At 42.8% G+C, this 13,413-nt stretch overlaps 1 protein-coding gene across 1 annotated transcript in view; it reads right to left on the bottom strand.

The window, feature by feature from the left end:
* The window catches only part of LOC142492225 (vomeronasal type-2 receptor 26-like), a 96,217-nt gene that overhangs the window by 81,469 nt on the left and 1,335 nt on the right, over positions 1–13,413 (bottom strand). The window contains exons 2-4 of the mRNA XM_075594895.1: positions 11,795–12,607; positions 11,571–11,638; positions 10,531–10,633 (exon numbers count right to left, since the gene is read on the bottom strand). Of these exons, the coding sequence (XP_075451010.1) occupies positions 10,531–10,633; positions 11,571–11,638; positions 11,795–12,607 (984 nt within the window). The remainder of the gene's footprint in view (positions 1–10,530; positions 10,634–11,570; positions 11,639–11,794; positions 12,608–13,413) is intronic.

Here is a 13,413-nt window from a genome sequence, read left to right as displayed (position 1 = left end):
GAAGAGGGATGGAGAAAGTGACCTGTGGACTTCCGAACGAGAAGCGGCAGAGTCATCTAAGCGTAATGGAGAAAGTGACCCGTGGATTTCCGGGAGACCAGCGGCAGCGTTGTATAAGAGTAGTGGAGAAGATGGGCTGTGGGTTTCCGGGAGAGCAGAGGCAGCGTCGTGGACGAGTAGTGGAGAATATGGGCTGTAGATTTCCGGGAGAGCAGAGGCAGAGACGTCGAAGCGTAATCGAGGAAGTGGCCTTTGGGTTCGATTGGTTGGCTGCCTTTTGTTTTGCCTTGAGTGAACATCACCGAATTTCTTCTGCGACATTATAAGGCTTACGTGTATTAAAACCCTTAGCCTTTGGGGCTAGCAGAAGGTTTTCTTTATAAGCCTTAGCCTGTCGCTTTGGCCTTGCTTGGAAACGGCTGCCGCCGCCTTTTGCTTTTTCTGTGTGATAGGCACGGTAGAGGCGAGTGGCTTCCTGTGTCCGTAGTATCTGGGTTGATCCATGGAAGCAGATGGCACAATGCAGTATCTGGACAAGGGCAAGTTCAGATAAAGATCATCGAGTGGTGGGCTATGCAACGTTTGTAACCTTTTATGCATGGCGACGAGGTACAGGTGTTGAAAGTGGGCGTACTCTAATGTGAGTCATTAACGTATAAATACACCATCCATTTTGTGGATTCACTGCACATTGAATACACATCGACTAAACATCGAATATACATTCTTGTGCTTGTATTTCTTTCTACTCACAGCTATGCCTGTTAAAAAGATTTCAAAGGATCTCAGCATGAGAATTAAGATGTACACGATCAGACAACAAATTGCAGATATCCAACGCTGGTTAGCTGCTTCTGGCCTTGTTGTGCCATCAACCACCGTGTGCACACGGAAAAACCAAACAACGCACGAGGACACCAACGGTAACTATCGCTTAAGTATATTTATATAACTATATAATACAGTATATCTATTATTGTTTATATTGCTGCATATTAATATAACTATATAGTACAGATCTATCTAATTTTAAACTTATTTTGGTATATTTATATAACTACAGTATATAATACAGTATATCTATTATTGTTTATATTGTTGCATATTAATATAACTATATAGTATAGATCTATCTAATTTTATAGTTATTTCGGTATATTTATATAACTACAGTATATAATACAGTATATCTATTATTTTTTATATTGTTGCATCTATAATTGTTTACTGTAAATGATGTGCTGTACTTGTGGCCTACTGCACTGTATCTTACCGGATTGTTGTTTTTCTGTACACTGTAGGGAGACAACTCTTCTGGTCGACAAAATAAGTGAAGAGACTGATGAGAAGAGTGCCTTAATTGTCATATACACTCTGCTGCAAAATCACAATCTCACTGTATCCGAGACCAGCATAAAGAAGATGAGACGCAGAATTGGATGGAAATATGGACGTGTGAGGTTAGTACTGGACAGTACAGGAGGTTAAAGTGTTGTTTAAGAAACTGTACTGTATCTATAAAATTATTCCTTGTCATTAAAGAGCGTACCCTATGATAAGGGACGTTAACAAGATCAAGAGAGTGGTCCAGGCCCAGGCATGGATCGACAGTGGAGAAACTTTCCAGGATTGCATCTGCACTGACAAGTCTACTGTATCGCTGGAGAGATTTGCCACCTTTGTATTCCACAAAAAAGGTCGCATTTCTATGAAGCCACGTCCAAAACACCCAGTGAAGATGTATGTGTGGGGTGCCATCTCTAGGCGTGGACCAGGATGCATTGTCATCTTTGAAGGTAAAATAAGTCACACGCTTTTGCCTTATGCAAAATACTTATGCCTTATACTTTACTAGTGTGCAGTTTTTTGAGCACTTTTCTTTTCTTGTTATAGGAATCATGAATAAAGCTTTTCTCCAAGAGCAAATTGTGCCTGAGATTGTGGAATATCACACGTGAGTTCCCAGATGGTCAATGTTTCTACCAGGACAACGATCCGAAGCACACCGCGTCAACAGTGCATATTCTTGAGCGCGGTATCAACTGGGTGAAGACGCTAGCGGAGTAGGTGCGGTAACCGTGTCTCATTTTTTCCCACTGTTTTTACTGTGTACTGTATCTCTTTAACTAATTGTCCTTATTTTCCCCCTCCAATGACAGATCGCCAGACTTCAATCCTATCGAAATGTTCTGGCATGAGCTGAAGGACCATATCCGAAAAGTCGTGAAACCCTCCAGAAAGGATGAGTTGGCGCAAGGCATCCTGAGTTTTTGGAACGATGTACTCACCGTGGAATGATGCAATAAATATATTGACGATATTGTGACTGTGTTGCCCATTGTGATCGCGCGTAATGGGCAAGCATCAGGAAGGTAGTATGGTAAAGTACTGTACTGTCGTATGGTACTGTAAGTACAGTATGATACAGGTAAGTATGGCACAGATGTTTTCTTTCCTGAGAGAGTAGCACTAGCCACCTGGTTGCAAAGTATTTAACAGTAGTTACAGTATACAGTAGTTCCAGTATAGACTAGTTTGACCGTACTAACTGCATACTGTAGTCCAATATGGAGTAGCTATACAGTACACAATGCCATAATATGCACCTACAGTAACTGCACAATTTTTTTTCTTTCCTGAGAGAGCAGCACTAGCCATCAGGTTGCAAAGTATTTAACAGTAATTACAGTATACAGTAGTTGAAGTATAGACTAGTTTGACAGTACTAACTGCATACTGTAGTCCAATATGGAGTAGCTATACAGTACACAATGCCATAATACAGTATGCACAAAACTGCACTCATTTTTTAATTTCTTGTCTTTTCAGAAAAAAAGGATGGGCTGGGGGAGTGGGGGGGGTATCATGTGTAAAGTTTGTGAACTGTGTCTACAGTTAAGTGAATCTAACTGCAGTCATAATTTACACAAACCCTCCCCTCTCTCAATGAACTACACAGAATGAGGAAGAAGATAAAGACTGAAAATTTGTATTACTGTTTTTTTTATTATCAATGTTCATTATTCATGATTATCCACCGGCCCTCAATTTTCACCCCCCCTCCTCTCTCAATGATTATTTGTATTTTTCTTTCACGATAAAATAAAATACATATTTAATTACATTAAGCTTTTATATCTTTGAACTTTAAATTCACTGTGAATGTGTGTGGGGGGGATTCTTCAAGAAGACAAAAGTTTTAATAATTGGTTACCTTTTTAATAATTGGTTACATAATCAGATTAACATAAGGGCAAGCCAACAATAGGAAAATTAACGAATGATGTGAGAGAGGTTGAAAAGCACAATGACAAGCTTTAGAAATGGAATGGTTCTGGAGAGGTGTCGATAAGAGGTTATAATCCTTGAGCGAGCCCTGTGTGTATCTGTGGGGGTGGGGGGGAGGGGGCTAAAGCTGCATGAAGGATTAGCTGTATTGTAGTTCAAATACATGACATATTTTCAACAGGCAGTCATCATAATAATTTGATCACTACACCCCCAAATACATAAAAACCACACAAATCAACCATGTGCAGTCAAACGCACAGTGTCACAGTCAAAAGCTACAGCACAGATTGAATATTGTAATATCAAGATTGCTTAGGCAGGCTTGTGGAGAAAATAAAAAATGACGAGAAAAAAAAAATATATTTTTTTTTGGTCACTCACTCTTGAACTTTGCAAGCAAGCAGTGATGAAGTTATAGACGCATGCGCAGTAATCATCAGCTATGTAGCTCCCTTCCCAAAGAGGATTACACGCAGGTGCAGAGAGGTGATGCTTGGCTAGGGACGATTAAAAACACAATGACAAGCTTTAGAAACGAAATGGTTCTGGAGAGGTGTCGATAAGAGGTTGTAATCCTTGAGCGAGCCCTGTGTGTGTCTGCGGAGGGGGGTTGGGGAGGGGGCTAAAGCTGCATGAAGGATTAGCTGAATTGTATTTTAAAGACATGACATATTTTCAACAGGCAGGTCATCATAATAATTTGCTATCCACACCCCCAAATACATAAAAACCACACAAATCAACGATGTGCATTCAAACGCAGTGTCGCAGTCAAAAGCTACAGCACAGATTGAATATCGTAATATTAAGATGATTTAGGCAGGCTTGTGGAGAAAAATAAAAAATGACAAGAAAAAAAAATATTTTTTTTTTTGGTCACTCACTCTTGAACTTTGCAAGCAGCAGTGGTGAAGTTATAGACGCATGCGCAGTAATCATCAGCTAGCAAGCAGGAATGTGATTGAAACCAGAAAGACACACATTCAAAGGAATGGTGTGGAGAGGTGTACTGTACTGTAGATAAGATAAGAAGTTGAAATACTGAAGTGCAGTAAATTGGCCTGTGTGTGTGTGGGGGCGAGCGAGGGGAGAGCGCTGTATATGACGAAATGTGGTACAGTTACAATACACGCCTATGCGTTTCAACAATGTTCAAATGAGACATACTGTACAGCACTGAACATACATGTATAAATATGCAAATTTACAATTTCTGCACGCACACACGCAGACTGTGTATTGACGAACTGTAGGTTGAACTGCTAAAGTATTAGACTTTAAAGACAATAGCTCGCGAACGTGCCCCTGAGTTTTTAGACGGTATTGCAGTGTTGCAGACAGCGCTAATAAAATGCTAATATTATGAGCGCTAAAATACCTGAACATATTCCGGGGAAAAAAAAATACTGCATCTGGCCGCGGTTATCAGAGTTGAGCCGATACGGCCATATTAGGATAAAGGCTGCTGCAGCTGTATATGTAGCACCTGTTTCCCCCTGCCACAGAATATCTGGCCACTACATGGGTGTTTTCCTGGGTTCTGTAGATCACCTGTTGATTCAGGAGCTCTGAGTTGCTCCGCATTGGAGTTTGGGAGCAGCAACAGGGCAAGCTTTCTCGTGGTTCTTACTGTGCAGCGCCTTCATTCCATGAGGATCCTGCTGGATGAAGGATGGTCTCCACAGGCAATACTCCGTTCCAATGATCACATACCATAGTATGTCCAAAGGCAGTTTTATTATACAACTGCATGCTCGTCCTCCATCCCTGGATCAGACCACCGGAGCTTGAGACCCCAAGAGCCCTTCCCAATCACCTTAACTCTCTGCTAGGGAAAAAGGGTATCACACAATTCCATAATCATTAACATTCAATTTGGGGGGTTGAGTTTTATACCTGTGGGGAAGGGCCTGTAACCGCGCCCCATAACAGGGCAGGTCCTGCACAAGGAGTTTAACCCCAACTCTGCCTGTTCCTCTCAAGACTTATAGTGTTGAGGCCAGTAGAATACTATAGCCAGGGTCACTTGGTTACATCCTCCCTCTGGTGAAAATCCTCCTCACGAACCTCATGAGGAGCATAAGTATGCACCATCAATAATTGTGCAGGCCCACAAAATTATAAAACACATAGCATTACAATACATTAGAATAACTGGTGACATAACTAGTTCCTCTTATCCAAAATAAACTTTTGCCCAGTTGCAGTACAGTTCCTGCTGTAATTACCTCCTGGCTCAATATGCTCTATATCCCTGCTGTATCTCTCTTTACAATTTGCATTACTGCCCTGCTGTATCAATAGTAGTGATCAGGGTCTGGAATCCAGACTAGCTTACCATCTTTATCTGGCACTGTTATGGAGTGGCACTTGCCATACTCACTGATATATGTGACGGTAGGGGTTGATGGCATCACAAAACTGAAATGAAGCCCAGCTAGCTACTGTACCCTTAAATCCATGTAACTTGGCCACCTATGTAAGGCTTATTTCAACCAAATGCACTATGTATGTGAGAATGTAGTCCAAAGCACTTTATTCCCTGTTAATTCAATTCCCAAGTCTAGTTGAACAAGCAATATGAGATAAAGGGTTTGTGATCTTTGTGTAAGCACTGTGATGTGATTTGGGAGACAGCCTTGTAAAGGATTATTTGGATAATATGTACATTTGTATGGAGGGGACCCTGATTTAATCATCTGAGGTTCCTGCAAATAAATGTGTATTGAGACAATGGTTGGGAGCATGAAGGTGACAAAATAATATTGCTAAAATGAAGATACTGTTGATATATTATTGAAATGGACTGGTTGGGGTCTCTGGAGAAGGATTGAAAGTGATGTTCAGTTTCCATTTTGCAAAGTCAGTCATGTCCAGTATCCATTTTGTGAGTAAAAATGTGTATGTGGTGTGAATGAGTTTCGTTTCTGAGTACTGTAGATTATGATTGTGCCTAAAGTAACGCCCACATTCCTAGTGAGACTTGGTACCTGGAACCATTCATAGTTGTTTTGAGGCTAGTTCTAACCAGGTTTAATGAGCTGTAATATGATTGGTTTAAGAATTAAGGAGTGGTTAGTATAATCTGCCTAGTAACAGTTTTAGACAAAGGATCCAAAAGTGTATAACATTTACTGCCTGGACACTCCCTGGCAGAGAGTCTATTTGACTTTGGTGTATGATCATACTTTGTATTAAATAATCTTCTCATTATTCAACAAACCCTTGTTTGTGAGTTTGCAAACAACAACAGAGGTGTTACAGACATTTGTTGAGTGAAAAAGATTGAACAATATGGGGATGGGTTCTTAGCACACCCTCTGGCTGTTGTGGCCCCAACCTAATCGATGCTCTGATTGGCGGGCAGCACCCTCCCAGGCAAGGGATAGCCACAGAGGGCTATATAAGGGGTGCTGATGATCAGAGAATGAGATCTACCTTCAGAGAGCACCAGAGAGCAAGAGAGGCTAACAGAGACCGGGAGACACTCTGGGAAGGTGTGTGCAGATTCCCTCAGAGGACCATTTGAAGAGACACTCTGTGAAGGAGTGGGGAGAGCATCTGATAGCATCTCAGAGCATATGAGAGACTATATGAGAGAGTGAGAGTCATTCTGTGAAGGAGTTTGATCTTGACGGTGACCAGCTGGAGATGTATCTCTGAGGGGCTGCTGTGTGATCAGCCCTCTTGTATCCTGGATGAGAAGAGGACAGGGCAAGCCTACATGAAGCAGGCTCCTGTACCTATTGAGGCTAGAGTCTACTCCCCAGGTCCACAGTTTGTATTGTATCTTGTTTTGTACATCTTTGTTTTGTCTGCTGGCGTGCCAGAATAAACCCCATTTTATTCAACAACGTTTCCCTGCCTGCTGCTAGTGGTCCCAGTGGTTTTGGTGTAAAAGTACTGTTCTCCTGTGAAAATATACTCTACCCGGTCTAGATGAATATTGTGTCCTACCTACCAGACCTACCAGATATTCAGCGCTGTCCGCCCTAATAACAGCTGTGGTATTATATTTAGGAGCAATATATTCAATCACTGCCACCCTTACCCACTCATCCCTATGAGCCTCAGTGACTCTCATGAGCTCTTCGGGGAGATAAGGATACTCATACCATGGGAACGCTTAAACTGCTGTACTAGAACTCGCTCTGCACGGCTACTATTCATGAGATTCTGCCCACATGCCCGGCCACGCAATACCAGAATAGTGGTCCATCCAAAGGGGAAACACAGAAATCCTCCCCTTTTCTGGTTGTGCAAGCAGTCCCTGATCTACACATTGGTTATGTTTCCTCATTATCTCCGCCTCCTGCTCTGGAGTAAACTTTGCATTCTGCCACCAGTGATTGTCCCTTTCCAGAACAAAGCATGTCCTGTTTAAATGTGGTACATAACCCCTGAACATAGGATCCCATCACCTGTACACATCATTGGCATCATCAGATTCATACATATCCTATACTTTTCTAACAGTACGTTCTGGTGCTACAGTCATGGTAGATGATCGTGGCAGAGGGGATAGGGGACGTTATTTATTATCTAAATCTTTGGTCTCTGGGAAGGTGGCGGGGATGGTAATACGGGCAATAGGGGTCTGGGCTGGAGTTATAGTATTCCCCGCAAAAGACAATGCGGGAAGCATTGTGGCCAGAGTGGAAGAGATCGTACAGTATTGTCAGGAAGTCCCTCTTTGCGTCCACAGAGGAAGTCTCCGCCACTCACTGGAGCTTACGGATCAGTTTGACAGACTCCGCACCTCCGCCCGGATAAGGCCAATATAGGCCAGTAACAGGCCGGCAGCCACGGTTGCAAATAGGCCACATCGCACCGCAGGCAACGGGTGTCGTCTCCTATCTCGCCTCCCGGATAACCACAAATCAGGCACACATAGTGCAGGAATTTCTCCTCTCTGTCCCACATCATTAGAATGCCTCCAGGCAGTGCATATCGCTTGAATGGAAACATATCCATAGTAGTAGAACCAGAGATAGTTCAATGGTTAACCTTCCGACACTGAGCAACATGTGCGTCTGGGCTTTACTGGCTTCGCATCCGATCACACCCGCCTACTCTACGCGTTTCACTTTGCAGCTTCTTCAAGAGTCGGCGTTACTGATATCCTCCATGAGAATTGCTGCCCGTCCTCCTCCACGATCCCGAAGGCACCAGAAGGGACGCGACCCGCCACCGGAAGTGACACTCACTGAGCAGTGGAGATATCGACTAGCCACTCATCTTTATTTTTATGTGCCTATGATACCTTTTATTCATGTAAGTATGATATATTATTAAATACACACCCCTGAATTTTATACAGTGTTGCACTACTGTGGAATTTTCTGTTTCATTGAGGATACATCACACTGTGACCACCATCACCAAACGACTAGATAAACTAACATCTGACTACCCTGAGCCACATGTTATGTGGGAAATTATGTTTTTTGATCTGAGAGATTGTGAGTACCCTTTTGGCTGAATCCTAGAATTAAGAACACTTGTGAAGCTGATTACACTATGTAGTATATACAGTATGTTTTTCATAAATGGTGATATCTGCACTCCCCAAACTTTAAATATAACTACACAGAAGAAAACCAGGATCTTTCTTCAGAGGGTTGAGCTGCGACCTATTACCTATTTACTGCACTTGCACATTCACTTATTTGTATTTAATTTTCAGCACTTAATTATACACTTGTTAGCGTTTCAATATTGTTTACTATTTGAGCACATTTAATTACTCTGTATAGGAGCGCCTTAGCACCACTTTTCATCACTATCCTGCTAAGGGACCCTGAACTCTCCTCCTTTAGTGCCTGCAACAAGCTCCATCATTTGGGGGCTATGTTTCAAGCCCCCACACTGGCTGGCATGCTCCACAGGCATTCTTTTCCTCCCCAACTGCAAGCGCATAGTCCCAATATGGGGGGCTAACTTTCACGCCAGGTCCCCATTCGAGCACCCTATCCCACCCGGGGATCTAGCTCATAGTAGTTGAGCACATACTGCTGTCCCATTGCGGGGATTGATATCTTTAAGTCACAACCCCCTGGGGCATGTGCTGCAGCGTGCCCTTGGCTGAAATGGTTATGTTCAGGCACCTCTCAACCCTGGAACATAACTCTGTAAAGGCACCAAACAGATAGTCCAACACGGGGTGCTATCTTTCAAGACTATCCCCTAAAGGCATACCATCTGCGGCTCCTGTCATGATACTGTGAGGTTTAGACACTTCTCCACCTTTGGAAGAGGATGTGACCCGGCCCTGATACAGTGTGATTCTGACACCTCTCAGATCTGCATAATATCCCGGACAAGGTAAAACGATGGCCTTGAAACAGTGGGTTCAGGCACATCTCATGCAGCAGAGGGTGGGGTTGTGTTATGAGCGAGTTCCATCCAGGGAACACCGCTTGCAACCGAAAAGAAACGCTCTGGCCTGGATACGGTGAATGCCCCCATTAACTTCTCCTATAGCGGGTTTTCCAGCAATACTTTGCCGCCCCCGTTGCTCATCTCAGCAGTGCCTCCAAATATTGTCGCGGCCGAGCTGAGTCTAATACTCACCCGGTTTGTGCCGCGGCAGATTTTGGGCTGGCGCCGAATTTTCCCGCGCGCCAGCCGAAGCCTCGCAGATTGGTCCTCCGATCAGTGCCTCTCCCCTCCCCTCTCCGGGTCCACCGGGTCCCCCGGGCCCCCCACCACCTTCCCCCACATCTCCCGTAACCAGGGCTCCCTTCGGGGAGCCCTGGGCACGCGCGCCACGTGCGCACGCACCCGATGAAGCGTGACCGCGCATCAGTGACGCGCGGCACGCTGAGGGAAAAAAATAACAAACCCAGCCCCTTTAGACTCAGCTGCGCCACCACTGTATAGTGTATAGTACCTGTTCCCCCCTGCCATGGAAGATCTGGCCACTGCATGGGTGTTTCCCTGGGTACTGTAGCTCACCTGCTGGTTCAGGAGCTCTGAGTTTCTCCGCGGTTGGAGTTTGGGAGCAGCGACAGGGAAGGTTTTCTCGTGGTCCTTACTGTGCAGCGCCATCATCCCATGAGGATTCCTCTTTTTTTATTGATATTCTCAATAGACATTAAGCATGCCCTACTTATTAGAAGTACAGTAACTATGTACAGGTAGTCCTCGGTTTACGACGTTTCGCTTTCCGTTGGATGATTTTTCCGACAGCGGCTAATTCAATAAAAAAATGCATCATCCGTCGCAAGTTTCGCGTACCCGACGGAAATCACCACCTGTTAACATTGGTCCCGCTTTCCGACAATCTGCTATCCGACAGGGGTTTGCGGGACGCTTTGTGTCGGATAAGCGAGGACTCACTCTAATGCAATTTGAAGAAAATTAGTGTGGTAAAAATGTTTTCATGATTTAGATAAATCAATATCTTTATATTTAAAAATAAAAAACACATCTAGACTTTAGGGCCATTTGTGAAACATTTTTAGTTTTCTAAATTGTGTTTATTGTGTTTTGGTAACTTACTACAGAGGCAGTAAGAGGTATTGTTGAGTATTCAGCCAGGAAACCACAGTTGAAAGCTGCCTGACCACTGTCTGCTCGTGGCTTTCCCGCGGCCAGACTAATTTCCCATCAGGATTAACATAGCGGGCTCCCTGCTTCTGAATGGGACCCTCACTGTGTCAATCCTACCGGGCTACACCAGTCTAGACGAGCTGTGCAGTGAGAGCAGACAGAAGCGGTCCCTCTCCCTGCACATCTCTAACAGGCTATCGCGCTGCTTTTATTTTATTTAATTACATAGTATTGCAGCACCCCTATGCACTACAATCCATTAATAAATTGACAATTTCATTTGATATCATATTATAAAGAGTTATTGCCAGATTGGCTAACATTACTATATTCAAAATAATTAGGCAAAATAATCACTTAAGTCAAGGATTTTCTAGTATGAAAATATTTTCCTTTTAACCCTCCTGTGTAATATTCTCTCCCCTTCTATGTGCAGTTGCATTTCTTCTCACAATCCAGTGGGAACAGCATTACATTGTACCTGGATTGTAAGAAGAAATGCAGTGTTTTGGGACCAGCGGAAACAGGACCCACCAGAGGGTTTGAGCCGGGAGTAACAACCATATTTGTTTTTTCACTGCACTATATTTGCACAATTATGTTTATATGGTAATTTTAGCTCTGTCACTTGAAGTTATTATTGTGTATTAGAGCACTTAATACAGATCACGTTATTGTTAGTGATCACTCTTTGCGGAAGCGCCTTTTTTCAACTTTCTCTTTACTTATGTACAGATGTAGCCAGATTTTGTTTAATTTCTGTCGCGTGATGCAAACTATTAATCTCATCAACCTGAAGGAGTCAAGAAAAATGTGTAATATTTAAGATGTAAATTCCTATATTACACTTTAGTAAAACACATGTACATAATTTTTTCCTGATATTTGCTCATTTTCACAAGGAAAAGCCATCCCTATTCATGATATACATCTTCATCCAAATATTTACCTTCCATGGCTGCCAGGTCTGACTTGGGATATCAGTTTTTGGGAGCTTGTGGTTAGTGTGTAAATACATGTCATGCAATGCATGTGCAACAGCATAAACCGCTGTATATACGCTGTGGGTGAATCGGAAATTATTCACATCGTAGATAAAGGGATCCAACACACTGAGGTCCCTATTATCTTCACATTCAGGGATTGGAATTATTGTCTTGTTTGGTAATAATGTCATATTTTGAGGCAAACAATCAAATGTGTCTCCCCAGATATACTTGAGAAATATATTGTCTGGATATTTATAGAGATCTGCACTTTGTAGGAAATCTCGCAGACCTGGGATATCCCCTCTTTGCACAGAAAACCTCAGAGCGCCATTCAACTGTTCAATGCCATAGAGCTCGTGTAATTTTGTTACTGTCAGCAATGTGGCAGGTAGAATTAAAACTTTCCCTAATCCAGATACATCGGAAGAATATTTAAAGATGGATATTAAACGTGCTGGGTTGGTATATACAATGACCACATTACAGTTGGATTTTAGGACAACATCCATATTTTTGTTGTACCAGTCTTCAGTGAGAACAGTTATGAGGAATTCAACACAGCTTCCGCTGTTAATTATTTCATCTCGTAGTTCCCTGCCGACTCTGTAGTTACTTTCATCATCTGAAGTGATAATCCCAACCCAGTTCCAGCCAAAATGCTGTAATAACTGAATGATGGCCTTATACTGGATTCGCTCATTGGGCACAGTGCGGTAAAATGATGGAAATCGTATTCTGTCATTAAAAATGGGATCCATAGCTCCATAAGTGATCTGCAGAGAACAGGAAAATAATATAATGAAAACAGGCAACACCATGATAGCCAATAAATCAGATTATTACCACATTGTTTAAGAATGTCTTAATATATAAAGACAAGATACAGATAATGTTTTATTCTTCTGTCTCCAAAGCATGAATATTCAGGAACAAGAAAGAAAGAATGCAAATATTATATTTACAATTATTATCATTATAGTCTGTTAAAAATACCAGGTCTCCAAGGTTTGAGTAGGCTATCCCTACTGCGTTTTCTGTAAACTGTTTCTTCACATCTTTGTAAACACTTCTGTTCTCTCCAACTTCCCCTCTCCACTCCTATCCATATTTCTTCCTCTATCCTCCCCTCTGTCTAAGCCTGTGCCCATGCACTGCACAATTATCTATACACCTCTCCCTCCCAACAAATTCTTTACCCCTTAATAGTAGACACACCCACAAATCCTCTATTCACAACCTCTATCTACTACTTATTGCTGCAGGGGATATCTCTCCAAATACTGGACCCAGCCATATACATACCTGCTCTCATCCTCGCCTCCCTACCAACTCTTTCCTTGCTAACGGTGTTAACCTATCTGATTGATCTAATACTGACAAACCTTAAAACTTACCTCACAAATCACACATCCCAATAACCTGAACTCATGGCTAGTGTTCAACACCCACAGTCACTGAGGCAAAGCACTGCTAGCCACCGCACTTATTCCCTCACCTGCTGTCTCTGTAAGTCTCCAATCACTTCGATTGTAAGCTCTTCGGGACAGGGATTCCCTTTCCTATTGTCTGATTTTGCTGC

Source organism: Ascaphus truei, chromosome 4, assembly GCF_040206685.1.
Source record: "Ascaphus truei isolate aAscTru1 chromosome 4, aAscTru1.hap1, whole genome shotgun sequence".
Taxonomy (NCBI): domain Eukaryota; kingdom Metazoa; phylum Chordata; class Amphibia; order Anura; family Ascaphidae; genus Ascaphus; species Ascaphus truei.
The sequence above is the reverse complement of the archived record's forward strand: the minus strand, read 5'-3'. Positions and strand labels throughout refer to the sequence as shown.